Source organism: Numida meleagris, chromosome 2, assembly GCF_002078875.1.
Source record: "Numida meleagris isolate 19003 breed g44 Domestic line chromosome 2, NumMel1.0, whole genome shotgun sequence".
Classification (NCBI taxonomy): domain Eukaryota; kingdom Metazoa; phylum Chordata; class Aves; order Galliformes; family Numididae; genus Numida; species Numida meleagris.
The window spans coordinates 27,481,531-27,501,014 of NC_034410.1; the positions used below are offsets into that span (position 1 = coordinate 27,481,531).

The 19,484-nt window shown below is 34.9% G+C and overlaps 1 protein-coding gene across 7 annotated transcripts in view; it reads right to left on the bottom strand.

Annotated features, from left to right (window-relative positions):
- The window catches only part of DGKB (diacylglycerol kinase beta), a 347,802-nt gene that overhangs the window by 226,317 nt on the left and 102,001 nt on the right, over positions 1-19,484 (bottom strand). For 6 of the 7 annotated variants that reach the window (XM_021388186.1, XM_021388187.1, XM_021388184.1 and 3 more), the window contains 3 exons: positions 16,822-16,910; positions 16,625-16,741; positions 12,297-12,395 (listed from right to left, as the gene is read on the bottom strand). In XM_021388186.1, coding sequence (XP_021243861.1) covers positions 12,297-12,395; positions 16,625-16,741; positions 16,822-16,910 — 305 coding nt within the window. Of the gene's footprint in view, positions 1-3,518; positions 3,552-12,296; positions 12,396-16,624; positions 16,742-16,821; positions 16,911-19,484 lie in introns of all 7 variants that reach the window. The other variant, XM_021388188.1, reaches the window with a different exon arrangement.

The following is a 19,484-nucleotide window of genomic DNA, read 5'->3' on the forward strand; positions in this document are numbered from 1 at the left end:
GCATCACCATAACAAAGACGTTAGTCACCACTCTTTTTCTATCATTTTGGTTTCCTTAAATTTGAACATCAACCCAGCCTCAACCTAGTCCTGATGCAAACAGCGGTCCAAGTAATCTCTGACTGCTTTGGGTAGCTAGGTGCTTTGCAGAACTGTGGCAACATGCTGATGATACAAAGGTGAGAGGAATGGCTGACACACCAGAAGGCTGTACAGCCATTCAGCAAGGCCAGACAAGCAGAGATTTGGATGGAGAGAAACCTAACGAGGTCAATCAAGGGCAAGTGTAGAGTCCTACACTTCGGGAGGAATAACCGCATGCATTGGTACAGATTAGGTGTCAACCTGCTAGAAAAGGAGCTCTGCAAAGAAGGTCTTGGGTGCCGTGGTGGACAGCAGGTTGATCAGGAGCCAATAGTATGCTCTTGTGGCCAAGAAAGACAATAAATTATCCTAGGGTGCAGTAAAAAGAGCATAGCCAGAGGGTTGAGGGAGGTGATCCTCCTCCTCTACTCTGTCCTGGTAAGGCCACATCTGAAGGAGTACTGTGTTCAGTTCTGGGCTCTCCAGTTTAAGGAAAACTCTTCTAGAGAGAGTCTATTAGGGGGCCACAAAGATGATGAGAGGCCTGGAACATCTCCCTCATGAGGAAAGACTGGGAGACCTGGGACTGCTCAGCGGGGAGAAGACAAGACTGAGAGAGGACTTTACCAATGTTTATAAATATCTGAAAGGCTGTTGTCAGGAGGATGGGGCCAAGCTATTTTCAGTGATGCTCAGCAACAGAAGAAGGGTCAGTGAGCACAAACTGGAACACATGAAGCATCACCTGAACATGAGGAAAAGCTTCTTTACTTAGAGAGTGACAGAGCACTGGAACAAGCTGCCCAGAGAGGTTGTGGAGTTTCCTTCTCTGGAGACTCACTGGGATACTCTCCAGTGCAACATATCCTAGGGAACCTGCTTTAGCAGGAGGGTTGGACTAGATGAACTCCAGAGGTGCTTTCTAATCCCTACAATTCTGTGATTCTATAACTACCTATAAAAGGCAATCTAAAAAACTATGTCTCAGGAGAAAAATGGGGGAGTCCACACAAGGAAATTTCTAAGAAGTTAGTTAACTGAGCTCTTGGATGCTCTGAATAACTTGACCATGGCCAGCAGGTCAAGGGAGGTGATCCTCCCCATCTACTCTGCCCTGGTGACACCACATTTAGACTATTGTGTGAAGTTCTAGGCTCCCCAGTTCAAAAAAGACAGGGTTCTCACAGGAGGAGTCCAGCAAAGGGCCACAAAGATGATTAAGGGTCTGGAGCATCACCCATTTGAGGAAAGGCTGAGTAACCTGGGTCTGTTCAGCCTGAGGAAAGGAACACTTAGAGGGGATCTGATATATGCTTATAAATATCTACAGGGAGGTGGGATGCAAATGGATGAGACTATGCTCTTCTCACTGGTGTGTGGCAAGTAATGGCCTAAAACTTGAACATAGGAAGTTCCATACTTACATACAGAATAATTTTTTTTATGATAAGGGTGACGGAGCACAAGAACAGGTTGCCCAGAGAGATTGTGGAGTCTCCTTCTGTGGAGATATTCAAGACCCATCTGGATACCTAAACTCTGCAACCTGTTGTAGGTTACCTGCATTAGCAGGGGGGTTGGACTCGATGATCTCTTGAGGTCCCTTCCAACCTCTGTGATTCTGTGATTTCAAAAGGAGATCCAAGCATCTAGACTACGATATCATCGCTTTAAATAGAAAACAGTAGAAACAAATAAGCAATGAAACTCAGCCCTAACCTTCAGAACGCTATCTGAAAATTCAGCAGCTCTGTGTTTATTTGCTTAATGATTTTTAGAAACTAGAACTAGGATGATGCATCCAAACAGAATGTTTGTGAACTAATACAAACTTTAATGCACAATTATACTGGCTAGTGCTAAGGATAGAAAGTATGAAACTTCAGTGTGAAGGAAACTTCACAACTCACTACATGTGTAAAAAGTACCTTTGATGTATTAAACAACTCTACTCTTAAAAATCAACACACTTTATACAAATTGAGTATATCACCTTAAACAGAATTTTATATTATCTAATTTTATAAGGCCAAAACTAGATAATGCAAAATATTCAGAAATCAAATCAGATTTCAGAAGTGCAGACACATGGATAGTATAAAATTACAATTCGTAATAAAATGTACAGGTGAGAGAATTTTTTAAAGTATTGACAGTTCAAAGAAAAAGTTACAGAAAGGAACAGATTTGACACTTAGAGGATGTATATTTTAAGAGCTTAAAAATCATCACTCAAAAGAGACCTTATAAAGTGTGGCACCAAAAATCTTCCTTTAGCTAGAGGAAAAGTATTTATACGCTGCTGAGAACTGTCTTTACATCAAGGATGCTTACCACAATAACCAAAACTTCTCTTATCAATCATTTTCAAGCAAAATCCAGTAATAATTGCTTCAAACAAAATTTTGGATACTGTTCTTCACCCCAGCATGAGACAGACAGCAAATATCCTCAGCTGGCCCTCGTTCTAAGACTGCTGTACAGCAACACACTTTCCACAATTTATGTTACCTATCCCAAAAGCAAAACAATTGCTTGCCTTACAGATCAAAAAATCCTAAGCAGTATACAAAAATCAGGCAACATACCCCACATAGGGTATAAAGGGGTATAAAGTAAGTATAAATATAGTATTTCCTATCACCTCTCTCTTTCTTTCAGGAACTACAACATTACTAAGATATCCAAGACTGCCAGGAATCAACAAGCATCGTTTTCTTATCAAGTCATAAGAGTTTAAAAAAACCTTCTTTGGATAATATTCTACAAGTTCTAGCAATGTTAATACAAATTTAACATGCATTGAAGAAATGGTTTTAAAAAAACAAGCATTTATTTTTCAAGGTAAGAAATGCTGTACAACAATTATGCTGTATTTAATATATTTTCTAATTGAAACATACAAAATGAATAATGCACCTGTGAATGATTTTGTTTAGTGGACATGCATGAGGTTGACAGTGATACTGAATATAGCATTTTAAAAGCTATTGTACATTTTGATGGCTCAAAGAAATGAACTTTTCTGTTCTTTTGGTATATATTTTGGTATATATGCCAGAGCAAATACCATTCAAAACAGTACTTACCAAAACAATCTTTTCTGTTCATTTTTGCAAATCTCACACCCTCTTTTCTCCCCTTGAACTACCACATTGAGATCACTATCCATTAACTGAGAGGACAGAGCTTCTAGGATTCAGAACTGCTCCAGAGAGCACCATCAGATAAGAACTACCCAGTTGCATCTATCTTTTATTAATCCAAATAAGAATTAAAGAATTGATAATTGAGACAGGGCCTTCCAAATGACAACACAGAACATCATGCCTAGATTTTTAGTTCAGCCCCAAAATGCACTTTTTAGCAAGAAAAATGTACATTGTCACGGTTCGTTAGTATTTGTGCGCACAAGGATGCCTCCTGTTACGCACCTCAGGGAGCAAACCTCCTAAAGTGGGTAGCGTCTGTTGGAAAAAAAGAAGGTTAGGCTGCAATACCAAACAGCTGAGATGGCAAGGGGCATGGCAAGAACTCTCATAAGGAACTTTACCTTGCAGCAGTTGTACTCAACAACCAACCTACATTGTGCTTCACCCCCACCCCCGCAACATATTTGCACAATCTGAAACATTACTCCCTTAGTGTTTTACATGATATAATTCATATTCTCAGAATAATATGTGTGATCATTTTATCTCTAGCTGAACATATTACAAAACCTGAGGACTATATTACTTTATACTATAAAGTGAGGTTCTTGGTACATAGGGAGTGCTCTTTTTATTTCATCTTCTAAGTCTTTGAAACCTCATTCAAAGTAAGGAACCTTATTTACAAAGCTTCCCTCTATTACGGTGGACAAATTATAGAATATTCAGGCCTAAACAGTATATCTACCCTTTCTTTGCATAAACAGTCTTTACCAAAAGTGACATTTAGAAATATCAAACTCATGAGAAAACAGATGAATAGTAACTAATGTCTTACTAATTAATTATCTGTTTACATTTTATCTGCTGACATGGAATCCACTGCCTATACAGCAAAAATTATTCTTTTCCACCTTGCCTCTAATTCAGTTTGTATGAATCTGTAGTTTTCTTAACTGTTTTGAAAACAACTGCAATCATACAGAACAGTATATTTTTAGAATTTATACATTAAATAGGATTATAAAACCATTAGTGAATAGTTTACACCATTACACAATTTGTCAAGTAACTAAAGAAAACACTAGATGATTTCTGTATAATTACTTTTATACCATATACCTACAGATGATATATGTACTTGAAAGCCCAGAACACGTGTGCATAAGATATAGTGATCAGAGGAATGTGATCATGGAAGATCTGATGGAATCCAAGCAATATCATGCAAAAATATCCTCAAATGTTTGTAGTACGAAGGTCATGAAAGTATAAATACATGACTTGAACACCAGACTGAAGTTTAGTGCTTTTTAAATAAACTGGGGGAAGGTCAGGTTGGCATTCTTTAAAGGTTGGTCCTTGATTCCTTATAGCTACTTTGTTTACTGGGAGTTTCCAAGAGATGCAAAACTTGTGCTTTAGTATCCAAAGAAATACGAGATCAAGCATTCCTAGACTGTCATTTTGTAAACCTATGTTGTATTAAAGAGTCTGCTTACAAAAAATCTCTTCCATTTAATTTCTGTCCATAGTTATACAATATCTGAAGAGAATCAGAGTCAGACAACCTGAAAACCAAAAAAGAAAACCCATATCCACAAAAAAAAAACAAAAAAAAAACAAAAAAGACAAACCAACCCAAAGCCAAATCAAACAAACAAAACAACACAGAAAAACAGAAACTAACAACAGACAAACTAAAAACACCCTAGGGTGCAATCTATTTGTAATAGCTATTTGATGTCACATCCATCTACGATTTAGAAGCATCTGTAATTATATATATACAGATGCATCTGTAATTAAATATGTGTGTATGTATATATATATATAAATATATAAATTATATATATATATAATATATATATAAATATATATATATACATACACACATATTTATGTATATAAATATATATATATATAACCCTCCTGCTATATATGTGTGTGTGTATGTATATATATATATTTATATATATATATTATATATATATAATTTATATATTTATATATATATATACATACACACACACATCCCAGTCTGAAGGGTATATATATATTCCAATCACTGGTAGCCTAAATATAGAGAAAAAGATAATTCTAGAATGGAGACTGTGTCATTTGAGAATACCCTCTAAAATAGCTCTCTGATTCAAAACAGGACTGCTCTCAACAAGGAACTGTTACATGATAACCTCATATACACATTACATTACTTGTTTAATATGTCTTAATAAAGGTGCACAGGATCACACATCAAAATCACTACCAAGTATTCCTCATTTAGCATGTTTGTCTCAGTTCATTAAATTTGTTGAAGATAACTTGCCTTATATGTTGCAACCATTCAATATGAGCATCAGCATGCCCCATATTGTGCTATAGTAGCCAATAATATACATTACTGGAGCCAGAGCTGCAAAAATAATTTGAACATACACTTACTAGCATAAGGTTCTGTACTTGGGTCAGGGCAATCTCCAACAAGAATATTGGCTGGGTGACGAGTAGATAGAACACCCTATGGAGAAGGACTTGGGGGCACTGGTGGATGAGAAGTTTGACACGAGCCAGTAGAGCGCACTTGCAGCTCAGAAAGCCAACTGTATCCTGAAGTTCATCAAAGAGGGGTGGCCAGGAGAGAGAGATTGTTCCCTCCTCTACTCTGACTTTGTGAGGCCCCCATCTGGAGTACTGGGTTCAGCTCTATGGTTCCCAGCGCAAGAAAGGAGCTGCTGGAGTGGGTGCAGAGGAGGGCCACAAAGATGATCAGAGGGCTGGAGCACCTCTCCTACATAGATGGTCTGGGATAATTGGATTTATTCAGCCTGGAGAGGAGAAGGCTCCTCAATGCAGCCTTGCAGTACTTAAAAGGGACCTAAACAAAAGACAAATAAAGAATATGGAAATTCTTTACTCAGAGGGTGATGAGACACTGGAGCACATTGTCCAGAGAAGCTGTGGATGACCCTCCCTGGAGGTGTTCAAGGCCAGGTTGGATGGGGCTTTGAGTAATGTAGTCTAGTGGGAGGTGTTCCTGACAACAGCTGGGTGTTGGAAGTAGATATCTTTAAGGTTCTTCCAACACAAAACATTCTAAAACTCTAAATAGGCAAGGGTGTAAGGAACTCCAATAGGAGAGAAAGAAAAAAAACTTAGGGACAGGCAATAGTAATGAGTTGTGGGCAGGCAACTAGATATAAATTAAAATGATTGAATGGCTGCCATTTCAGTTTATCAGCATCTTATTATTTTAACATTGAACTGTGTTTGCCGAACAGATAATTAGTTAGGAAGATACATTTTCCTCCAGGGCAATTATTAATTTCCTTTTGACTTCGAAGAAATGAAAAAGCTCTTAGTGTAGATAAGCACACCATTATATTTCACGTCTGTTTTAGATTTGCAGAGAACTGAATCTGCAACATGATACACAACTGAAAAGGAAAAAAAAAAAATAACTATTTTTTCATTTGTTTCAATTGCTATAACATTACCTAGTATTCATAACCAGATTAAAATTTACACCCCACCCTTCCCCCTCCCTGCCACCCGCAGAAGCATGTAGATTTAAATAGCTGTTTTTGTGGTATCTCATACCTTCAAAAACTCAGCACAAGGGTAGTACTCAAATTCAAAGGAACAGGCTGTTCATAAACTACTGTATATACACACTACATTGACTTTTTGTGCTCCATGTTGAGCTTGGATTCAACTGAGTTAAAACTGTTCTCTAACAAAAACAGAAAAATCATTTTAGGATTAAAAAAACTGGAAAAAGGATTAAAGAAGGCTCGTTCTTCAACCAGGAACTGTTCATTCCCTTTTGCTATCTGTACATTTAGGCTTTCCTATGTGAGCAACATTTAACTATCACAGGAAAATTCTACCACTAAAGCATATTATTAGGCATGAAAAAAAATCTATTTCACTGTGTTGCAATTTAGAGTGCAGGCATGAACTGTTTATTCTTTTTAAATACTTCTAGAGAAATAAAATTATTGTACAGTATTTTCAGCTTTGAACTGTATTAGATTTCGCCGGTGTCACAACATACTTCCTACATTTACATAAAAATCATAGAAGTTCAAAGCTACAGATCATAATGTATATTGTTTAGTTTCACAAGGCACAGTGCTTAGCTAAAACATGTCATTCGCTGTGTCATTATGTGCCTAAATAGGACTAATTATAAACCAAAGTTTTTGAACATTGTTATCTATATTCTTGAACAATGAAAAGCAAAATCCTAACCCAAGTCAGATAAATTTGTTATCCACATATATATGAAAATATATAACAAAATATATTTTAAGAGGTCAAGTGAATTCTATTTATGATGATATTTTATATTTATATTTTATATGTGTAGATGGTGTAGACAATGATTTTACATATAAAATTTATGCTTATGATTTTGTCCTAAAACATTTTAAGTACTTCCACTACACAAAAGAAAAAAAAACAAACTCACTTGTAAGAGAAAATTTTCAAACTTGTTACCATCCCAGAATGCTGGAAAATGAAGTTGAAAATCAAACAGAAGGAAATTTATCCAATTTAAAATTTTATTTTGTTCACTTCTTGCTTTCTATATTTCACCAGAATCTCCCCCTTTGAAATAAGCTGGTTACTATGGAGATAGTTGTAACTGGCATATCGTAATGCTCGCACTGCTTTCGAGGCACCTTACGTTTTACAGTTTGTCCCATGATTACACTCCAGAATTAGCAGTTTTAATTAGTCCACAAAATTAATGATAGAAATTAAGTAAAAAAATAATTCATTTTAAAACTCATATCAATGATAGGGGAATCAAAATAATCATACTTCATGAAATATATATACACTTAGTAGGCTTTTATTAAATGAATTGTTGTTAGACAAAACTATTTCTATTTTGGTTGGAAACAGAAAAGTCCTGTTGTTTCTCTATATACATAAATAAAAATTAGAACATCCTATCTATTCTTCAGTACGTGGTGTAAAGAAAGGTATGAAATGAAGAACCCAAAAGGTATGGCAGCAGATTTCCCCTTCTGCATTACAAAACAGGTGGACTGGGGAGATGAGTGATATCAGAGAGAGACCAATTTTTTTCTTCTCTACTCACTCATCTCATTCCAATACTCAGTTTTTAACCTGGTTATGATCTCATTCTGTACTCTTGGTAGGCTAGGATTCAATTGAGTTAAAGATTTTTAAACTCACTGACAGTCAACCTTATCATGAACTTTCATTATGTGCATGTAATTAATTGGGTCCAATGAACAAGATCAGTACTGAGTTATAGACTTTTCCCCCCCACCATATAATTAGAATATAATTACCCACAGGATATCAGAATGATGCAAAACCTTTCCTCTAAATGTGCCCTCATTAGGAAACAAGTCTCAATGTACATTTATTCAATCAGTATGAATTAATTTAAATGTTACTGAAATAAAGGAGAGTAGCTTTAAAGCATATCTGACATCTATTAAAAGACTATCACTTGAGATCTCTACACACAGTTTATAACAGAACTCATTTAACTCAAGCAAAAAATTTCACTGTACAATCCTTATATGCAGTAAACAAAAAGCAAGAAGGACTAGTTTTAAAGTTCACAGACTACATTCCACTAAAGCATTTAAAAGTACTGCAGTGAGATATGAAAAATCTTTATATGGAACTGAATCTAGACAGGTGCATGATTATTTCACAATATACACGATAACTACTGCATGAGTTTCCCCATGGTTTCTTTCTAGAAAAGAAAAAATGTCACACGCTGTGATACTAAGATCAAGAAGAACAAGTTTTTTTGCCTATTCTTCAAAGTAGCAGCAGTGGCTTTTGACATCAATGGAAATGGGAAAAAAAAACTGAGAAGATGTGGACTTGGACAACAAGTAGCAGTGGAGAGGCCATCTACGTTAGTTTGGTAACTCTGGTACAACATACAGTGCTGTGAAGTGCAATTTATGAAAAAAAATCCCTTTGTCTCTGTAGAAAGAATCTAGGTTGCACAGGAACTGAAGAAATCACATATGAAGGATGAGAAATACATATAAATATGAATGTCCTTAGTTTCATAAGAGAAATGAGAAGGGATTTTTCCTGTAGTCTTGAGGAATACCTTTAAGAAGGTATCTTTGTTAGAGACAAGCTTTGACAGTTTTCTGGAAGAAGTCTGGACTTCCAAAGTATGGATGGAAAAGAAGCCAAAGCTTTCGTGAGATCAAAAGCAAACTATTTTTCAACTTGTTGTATTTTCTTTCCCACAACTACCTCAACTTCTTACAGGCGAGTGAACTCACTTTGACTGGGATAGAGTTAATTTCTTCTTAGTAGCTTGCATGGTGCTGTGTTTTGGATTTGTTACAAAAACATCATTGAAACACCAATGTTTTAGATGTTTCTGAACAGTGCCTACGCAGGATCAAGGCCTTTGCTGTTTGTCATGCTTTTTTGCCAGTAATAGTAGCATGGGGAGGGGCACAAATATGAGAGAGGACATAGCCGGTAAAGCTGACACAGTTAACCAAAGGGATACGATCTACATGATCTTATAGGTCCCTTCCGGCTCAAAGTGTTATGTGTTTCTGTGATATCCCATGTGATGCTATGCTTAGTAATAAAACCTAGAGGAAAGAAGAATAGGGAATGTGCAGAGCTACAATGCCCTGCAATGCTTCCTAAGTAACATTTACATGTGATGAGCTCTGCTCTTCTGGAAATAGCTGACCTATCTGCCTGCCTATGGCAAGTACTGAATGAATTCCTTGTTTGGCTTGATTTGCACATGCAGCTTTTGCTTTACCTATTAAATTGCCCTCATCCCAATCCATAAGTTTTCTCACTTGCATCCTTCAGACATTCTCTCTGTGACAGGTGGAGTGAGCAAATGAGCGAGTGGTTGTGTGAGGCTTAGCTGCCTGCCTGGGGGAAAGCACAACAGTGAGAAAAAGGTATCTGAAAGGTTCCCTGATACCTCCAAGTAATCGAGGGCAAACATGGCACAAAAGACCCTGTAGCACTGTGCCAAAAAGTGGTAGTCGTTTTGCTTTCCACATGCAAGTAGCTTTGCAAGATACATAACAGATCAGGTGATTGTTGAAGCTAACTGTGTGTCCTAGATGAAAGCCTGTCAGATTCATGATTTGCAACATCTTAACGCACCGTTTCTATTAACAGGCACACTGTATCTTCAGAGAATTTCAGTGTCTGTAAGTTCACTGTATTTGCTGTCAATGTAAGTGCTGGTTTCACATACACTGAGGCCCTACATTTCTCAAAAGCAATCCCCTTAGCAGGAAATGGGAGAAACTAATTAAAAAATTACTGAGATAAATAATATGTACACTGTAATCAAACATTTTTAAGACGAATTCCTATTAGATAGGTCACTGATGTATTATTTGTAATGTACTCAGGATTTTAATACATTTTTGGAAGAAAATAGATGAACAAATATACAAAATTATAAAGCTCCCAACATATCAAAACATTTTCTATTCTTAACAATGTATGAACATAGTGCTGAAATACATGTCTCCTGTTACAATATTAGTATGCAATACTGAAACATGACTCTGATTCTGATACAGGAAAACATTTATTTATGCTTATGTCATCAAAATTTGCAGATGAAACAAACCTATTCAAGGATGACTTTGACTCTAGAGTGGTTTTATCTATCCTCTAAACAACTTAACTAAACTCAAATTATGGAATAAAAATCTTAATTCTGCTGCATCTCTTCCTCCTCTGAAAAGAAAATGGAGTTACACAAATATATGTAATCGAAGATGAAATTTCATGCAGCAGCTTTATTCAGTTTATAAAAATGGCAAACAATAAATAACAATAAAACAAAACCTGTCCAATAACAAAACCAGAATTTCTACATTTTAATATGACCTAAAAACCTGAAAATTAAATAAAGTAATGGAAAACGCAATCATCTGATAAACTTAAAATAATATTTTTGAAATTACTATTCAGAACATGTCCAGATAATATCATAACGCCATTGCAGATGAACAATGAAACTACTCTTCTGACTTAAATACGTAAAAATATTTCATAAATATCAAGCCCAGCTTTCCGCTTCTTTACCTTCATTAACAGCTACGGAATACTACCAGTTTACTCATGTTGAGGATCAAACTCTAGGATTCATTTCTTATCAGACTGACAAATAAACAGTGAAAGGACTATTCCAAAAATAAACATATACATTACTATTAATCAGAAACAGGTTTAAGACTAGCAGGCAATTTTTTTTTTACTTTCTTTCACTACCACAAATCATTCTTTTAGTCTGTGTATTTCTTACTCTTACTCTTGACATATATTTAAAGTAAGAGGACCACATGTTTGTTCTGTTATATGATGATGCTATGACTTTCACCAGCACTTAACATCCAATTTAATCTATGAAAACGTAAGTTAATTCTGAAGATCTTTTTTTTCATCATAAGCTGCTCAGGTCTTTTCAGTACCACCTACATATATAGCATGCATTTTTATTTTCACTGAATTGAGTTATTGTTTTTGTGGACAGAGAAATTTACTGTCCACTACTGCAGAATAAAATATACCATAATGTTGATGCATAGCTTACTGCAAGGCCAGTGTCATCATTCTAGGTAACCTCCGGCTTAGATCAGAGACCTCAGCATTGCAGATATACAATATGCATCCCAAGCAAAAACTGTCCATAAGAATAACTTCATTATTCTGGGAAGCTGGATCTATAAAAGATGTAAAACGTAGAAGTGTTCTGCCTATACAGTTTCTGGTAAGTACAGTCTGAGGTAAGTGATAAAACCTGAGTCAGCTTCAGTTATAATACACCCTACAGAAAGTTCATTCTCACATGAAGGAAAATGCAATACACAGAGGATTAAGCACAACTGCACCTGTAACTAATCAGCCAGAATTACCCATTAGGTTTAAGGTTTACAGAGTCCTGTGAATTTAACAAATCCTCTGGCAGTCAGTACCAACATAATTTCAGCTATTTAACTATAACAGAATAGTACATCTAGAATAAACATACAGAGAACTCACCAATACTACTGGGCAGATTGATGTAGGTGGTAAAATATGGTCCTTCAAAGGTCCACAGTCACACTCAGGTTTTAGATGTGAAGCACATTTATTATGCAACTATGAGAAGACAAAATAAATATTCAGTTTTGATATTTCACTACTATAGTCTGTGCATTCTAGAATTGAGTGAGTTTAGATATGCTAAATTAATCTCATTATTACTAGAGTACTACAAGGAAAATAAAACACTGCAGGGGAAAGCTTCTTAGGATTGACAAAAGCAGTGAATTTATATTGAAGCAAAGAACAGTGAATCAAAATGTCTCACAGTTTAGAAACTGCACATATGGTCCAGCACACAAAATGAGAACTCTGCATGACAGTAAAGTAATGTCAGTACAGTGCTATTGGTGAACTACATTATTATTTCAACTTCTCACACCGTGAAAAACTTTTGTTCTACTGCTAGTGGGCAATTCAGAATAATTTGGGGCAGCCTTTGGCATTATTGGTATAACTCTCTTTCCTTCTTGAAGCTTATAAACTTACCTCTGATTCAGTTGTGATGCGAAAATATCTTTGAAAATAGATAAGAAATAAAAAAAGAAAATCAGATGAGAATATCTAAGAGCTTTAAGCTATTTTAGGGAAACTTTGGTTCCATTGACTACTCAGGAATCTGAATTACCCTTTTTTCTACTTCACTCCTAGCATTCATCTAGCTTTCATGAAAGGAATGAGAAGAGTTCTATGCTGAGAATATGGAAAGAAAATTTTCAAGTCTTCTGACTGAAAGAGCATTGGCTTACTTCTCTATTGATAAAAAGGTGGGAAGGAAAAAATGTGTATATAACTTCAAAAGAAAATGCCAAAAAAGTAATAATTATATATTTAAATAAAATGTTGCATTACCAATCAAGAATTGTTACTGATTACTTAGGATTTAATTCAAATCAAATATGTCTAAATGGAATATATCAGCATATACATCCAACCACACAGTACAGAGGCTCAGTTGTGTACCTGGATCTTGAAAAGCATCCACATTTATTAGTCCACTTCACAATACTATTAGAGACAGCCACAATAAAATACTACAAATTTATATTGTGAGATCTGATGGAATTTTACTACTTTTGCATTGAATGAACTGTTCATTAAAATGCATGTACAGTAAGTATGAATATTTTATTTTTGAGAAGATAGGTATATTTGCATCAAAAGACAATAAAACCCATAAATTTTGAAGTAAAAGTCTGATTTATCAGGTGATCTAACTGGTTTAATGGGTAGCACACAGTATTGCCTCAACCAGTTGAATAGCTGCTACAAAATCTATAGTTCAATAGCTGCATCTGTAAATCATGCTTTCTCCAACAACTGATTCATTTTTCCCTTAGATGATATAACTATGTCAGTTGAACTCTATGAAAATTATAATAAAACTATCTCAGCTGTTGATGTATAAGCTTTACTAGTAATATATTCTTCATAAAGATATGTGGTACAGTTAATGTTGACATAACATTTCTGTATTTTGAACTAAATGGTACCTAACATTAGCCTTGTCCATATTCATTTAAACTTCAAAGTTACCTTTTCAGGCAGTTACTTAGCAACAGAAAATAAAAGTCTAACGAGTTTCGATTTACTCTGAGTATTAAAGCCTTATTCTGAGGGTATTTTGGTAACACTGTAATCTAAATCATTTGTCATGCTAATTCTCTGCCTCAGTGGTACAGCTACTTCTACCATAATTAATGCACACCAGGCCAGACTACATCAAATAAAAGTATCTTCGCACATTCAGTGGTAATTAGCAGCTCTGTTACTCAGTGGCATGCAAACTTATCTATGAAAAAATAGTTTAATCTTCTTATTAGTCACTGCTGATCTTTGACAACAGAATTGGTAGAAGATATGTAGCTTTAATGAAAATAACACTTTGACACAATAAAAGATGCATCTCTTCCCAAAAAATGATTTAGCAGATTTTAAGAACATTCCCCCCAAATTCCCTTACTCTAAAACCTAACTCCTTCACAATATTATCTCCCTCACAACCAAATGTCTGCAAAGTAGAAAAAAATGTATTTGCTGTGGGTAAAGATTGAGGAAAGAGACTTTTACAAGATCATGGTGGATGAGAGAAATATGGAGTAGCCTGGCTAAAAACTCAGTATATTCCTTAGCACCAAACATCTCTAAATTTGGGGATTTGAGTCAGTAATTTCACTTTAAAGTGGCCCTGCTAATTGCAAAATGGAGAATATTTAAAAGAGGCTCAGAATTAGTTCTATAATAACTAACAATGTCTTGTATTTCAAAAAAAACATCAGCAACAAGATCCGTAAGTGTTTCTGCACAAGGAGGTGAAATGAATGAATGATGGAAGCGATGAGAACTCCAAGATATCCATTCAAAAATCATGTCTCCATTTGTCATCCAAAATTCAGGAATTAACGCCACTGTGGTGTTAGTGAGAAGGCATTCTTTATATACAATGTCAGATGCACCAGGGGAATCTCTGCCCTAACTGCACATCCCTTGAACAAAAGACCTTCAGCTTATAAACATGCCTCCATTATAAATCTAAGCAACTGTTTTCTTGGTAATTAAGAAAGTACCATTAGCAAAACAAACAAACAAACCAACCAAACAAACAAACAAAAAAACCCACCACACAAAAAAATCTTATATAAACTGTAAGAAAAGTTAACGGGAGACTGAAAATCAAACCTAAATTACAGTGTTTCAAGTTTAAAAAAATACCTATTTTTCACTTCTCATTAAAATTAAATGAAAAGATTATTAAAGTTCTTTGATAATTACTGATAATCTGACATTAATCAGAAATAAAAAATACTTAAAATACTGATAAAACTATAACCACAAAATTGTAAACAAATATTTTTCAGTCTGAATGCAAAAAAAATGTATTTTTATTCTTAGTAAGAGTTTGGACAATTACCTAATTATTTAATTAAGTAGACTGATACCAAAGATTCTTTCAAAACAAGATAGCTTTTTACACGCAGTGACTTCACTGAGAAATCCCGTCTCTTATCTCCTCAGTGTTTCTTACTGCTTGTGAAAGTCCTCTAAATGTTGATGTGTATCTTTAAGAAGGAAAAACACCTTTACAAATTAGGTCCAGACTCACATTTGGATACCTAAATAGAGGGATGATTTTTTTTAAAAAAAAAAAAAGAAGCTACAAAATTTACAACTTCCTCTGACTTCAAGAGGGAACCTTACGTAATAAGTATTTCTTATTAAGACATATTATAAAGATACAAACACATCTCCATCTAGAGCAGAACACTCAATTATCTTCCTAAAGAGAGATGGCCATAGCCTAAATCTAATTTAATCTGCATTTCCAAATTTTGGATTGTGTCTAAATAAATTATCCACATTTTGACAACAATCTGGACTACATGTTTGCTTTCTTCTAAAATATTCATTTCTAAGTGATCATAACATCTTATATCTGAAAGTATCCTGGATCCATTTTCTTTGACGATGTTTCATATTTTGCATTCCTGTGTTAAGAAAATATGTCACAAAACATCCAAACTTGTACGTTGAAAACAAACACTCACGAATGCCTCAGTCTCACATTATTATTTACAACACTGAACAAACAACTGCTGTTCCATAACAATAACAATAATAATATCAGCCAAAAAAAAAAAAAAAGGAGAAACCCTAGAATACCTCTCCATCTAGATTTAAATCCTGCAGTAGCTAGAAATAGAAATACTAGCATTGTTCTGTCTAGCATGAAGATCTCACTTATAAGGGCAGTGTTCCTTGAATGTCATTAGTTCCAGTTATTGGTTCCTGCTGAATAAGGAGTGCACAGAAGTTGTTATGTATTAGGCTTGGTGCACAGATTAGTATATTATCAAGATGCCTCTGCTACACTTGAAATCGCTGTATCCTACCAGATGTCCTCAATTTCATTTGCCTGTCAGTACTCCACAAATTAAGATTTTGCTGTAACTTCTCCCTGACCTTGACTTTTACCAGTAATGAAAACACTTTCACAAAGACTCTGTAACATACACTGGGAATTCTGTTATTTTAGAATGACGTACATTATTTGTGTATTGTCTCAAAGCAGGGTACACATTTATTTGGTTAAAACAATTAAGTATTCCTATGGATATTCTGCATATATCTTAACATTCAAATATTTCTTAAATACACGTTATCTGTTCTTGATAAAAAAAAAAAAAAAAACAAATGAGACTTTTTGAATTACATGGCTATGAAAACAATGCTGATTTTCATCTCTCCAAAAATGTGCTAAAAGGTCTTATTATAGAGCAAGAACTCACTGTGATCTGACACCAAACACAGTGAAGTCCAGTCAAGCCTTGGTAACATTTTATGGTTTTATGACATTTATCACATTTTGTTGGACAATTTCCTTCCACCCAGAAATGATGCATTACCTGCAAAAGAAAAGTGTGGTATATATAAGGTTACTAAATTAAAAGGTAGATAGAAAAAGGTAACGTTGCCCCAAACTTACATCAGTATTCTTTTTGGACTTCACATATGTTTTGATGCAGGACGCAGGAGCTCTTGAGACACAGCGTTCATGGACTGTATACTTGCAAACTGAAAAAAAGAAACACATTAATAGATGTTAAAGCTATGATGCTTTTGACTACATTTTTATGAAACAAATCTACCAGCATGTCATCTCTATATAGTCAATCCAATTAGTCAATGAAAACTCAAACTAGACTGCTTTTTCCATGGAATACAAAAGGCCAATTAGAACAGGAAATATTATACATGTGAAAAATCCAAGAATGCACTATCATTGCATAACAGGAAATGCTTAATTAAATCAGAGCTCACTACATTTTTTCACAATAATTGCCAAATGACAAAAATATTAAAGACAAAGTGAAGACTGCCAAATGGCATGGTGTCATCTGCTAGTGGAAAGAAATCTATATTTTACAAACTATAGGCATGAGAGCAGCTGGCAAGCACAAAAATAAAGCCAATGAGTTTATATTGTTCCTTCTATTGATTTAAAATTTTTAAATGGTTGATTAGTCCATTTTCAGATAGCAAGTGTTTTCATCCATTTCACGTAATCACCCCAATTTAACTCCTACTTTCCCAAAAGCTATCTCCAGAGAAGCTTTCTTCTCCAAACATCTTCCTCACTCACACCCTACACAAATCTGCATTAGATAACCATTGTTGTTGATTAGGTCTTTAAAGATCACCCTAGCTGCATTTGGAAAGCATGTGAGCGTCAGGGTACAGTGCAAAGATCTGACTTCCACTACAGCACGGTTCCTAGCTGTAATGCTACAGCTAATATCTGCATTCAGTAGAGTCAACTATTAAAAACTGAGAACGAATTTCTCACTGCATGGTATATGTCTCATGCTTTTGACCTCGACAGCAATTAAGCACAAAGTACTTCTAAACACCTTGCTTGCACCTATTACACAAACCCAGTGGGAGACACAGCCATTAATCAGACAAACTGCAGGGAGTAACATTGTTGATTGGACCATGGAGGGATGGTGAGGCCCCCTGCAGTTTCTTTTTTTTTTTTTTTCTCCCACACAATCTAAAATGCAAATAATGAAATCTATAGCAATGCTTTGAAAATATACTGGAGAAGCTAAGCGAGATAAAGAAATAGGGTAGTAGTTTTCTAAGTAGACTCATGTCTCTTCCTGCCTGAAGTAACTGAAAGGAGCAGGTGGAAGTGCTCTGGGACCATTCTACTCCCACAGTAAATGCCAAGCAAAATAACAAATAAATTTAGAAGAGGTATATTGAAGCTGAGAAAATTAAAGCTCTTGTAAAGCTGGTTGTTTTGGGGTAATTTTTTATAACTCATCTACACATTTCTAGTAACTACCAACAGAGATCTACACTGTTGGCTGAATAGAACATTTTCTTTCAAATATAAATGTGCTGTTTCCTCACAAGGATAAACTTTATATCAGTTTGTCCTAAAAGGATATTTAAAGAATGTAGCATCTCAAGATCTAACAGTCAATTCAGCATTTAATATATGCTCCACTTACTGTCATCAGCATTTCTTAATCTGAACTTTCTATTTATTCAAATTGCTTTTATTACCTTTATTAACATGTATCTCTCATTCCTTAGCATTGTGAATGAAATTATACAATGTGAAAACCAATACATGGGGGATTTATATCTGAATTGTGTTTTAAAGAGTTCTGTGGTCCACATGGGAGACAGAAATGGCCAATTCCAAAACACTCATTCATTAAGTCCAATTTCAAATTGGATCAATAGTACTGTGCAGTTGGAAAGGTCCTGATTAGCTGTGATGGGCTTACATGTCAAAAATGGGGAAACTAAGTTAAACTACGAAACTGATTAATTTATCAAAATTAATAATGAAAAGTGGTTGAAGGAAGGTGACTACCATGAAGACAACATATAGGGTACTCATTAATCTAATGCAGAAGGGCATTACAGAAACAGATTAACTGGGACCATCTACCAAACATATTCAAGTCAGATATTAGGTCCTTGTTTAATAAATAAATAAATAGATAAAGATTAACAAAAAAAAAAAAAAGTTATGGATCATCCATCTCTTGAAATTTTCAAGCAGATAAGAGATATCTTTTGGCAAGATTTGAGGTATCAACATACAGCATCCTAGCTGGTGAAACAAATTATTAGGAGATATACAGAATAAAACTCAAGGAATTAAATTGTAGTAATTGCATCCAATTGTCCAAAGAAAGTCAGATGAGATGCAGTATTTATTCTTTCTTTCTTTTTTTGTATCAAAATCTATAATCAATTAATATGTAGATGAATGGTAAGAATGAGACGTACAATTGCAAACAAAGTAAACATGCAAAACTTTAAAAGTGTTATAGAATCTCGGTAACAAGTTGTGAGGAAACTGGGATTTTGACCTTTACAATTAACAAAACAAGAATTATGTGCAACATTTGAATAAATAACTATTGGAATTAGATACTATGCAAGTATATAAGTCCACTTATTAAAGTACATGTCTATTAGTAGATCAAGTATGCCTATTGAAGAATATGAATAATTACTCGCAAATACAAAAGAGGAACAATAAATTGTAAGGTTGTGTTTCAAGCATGATACTTGCTAAGAGAAAAGAAATAAAAATTAATACAGAGTCCAATGGGAATGTCC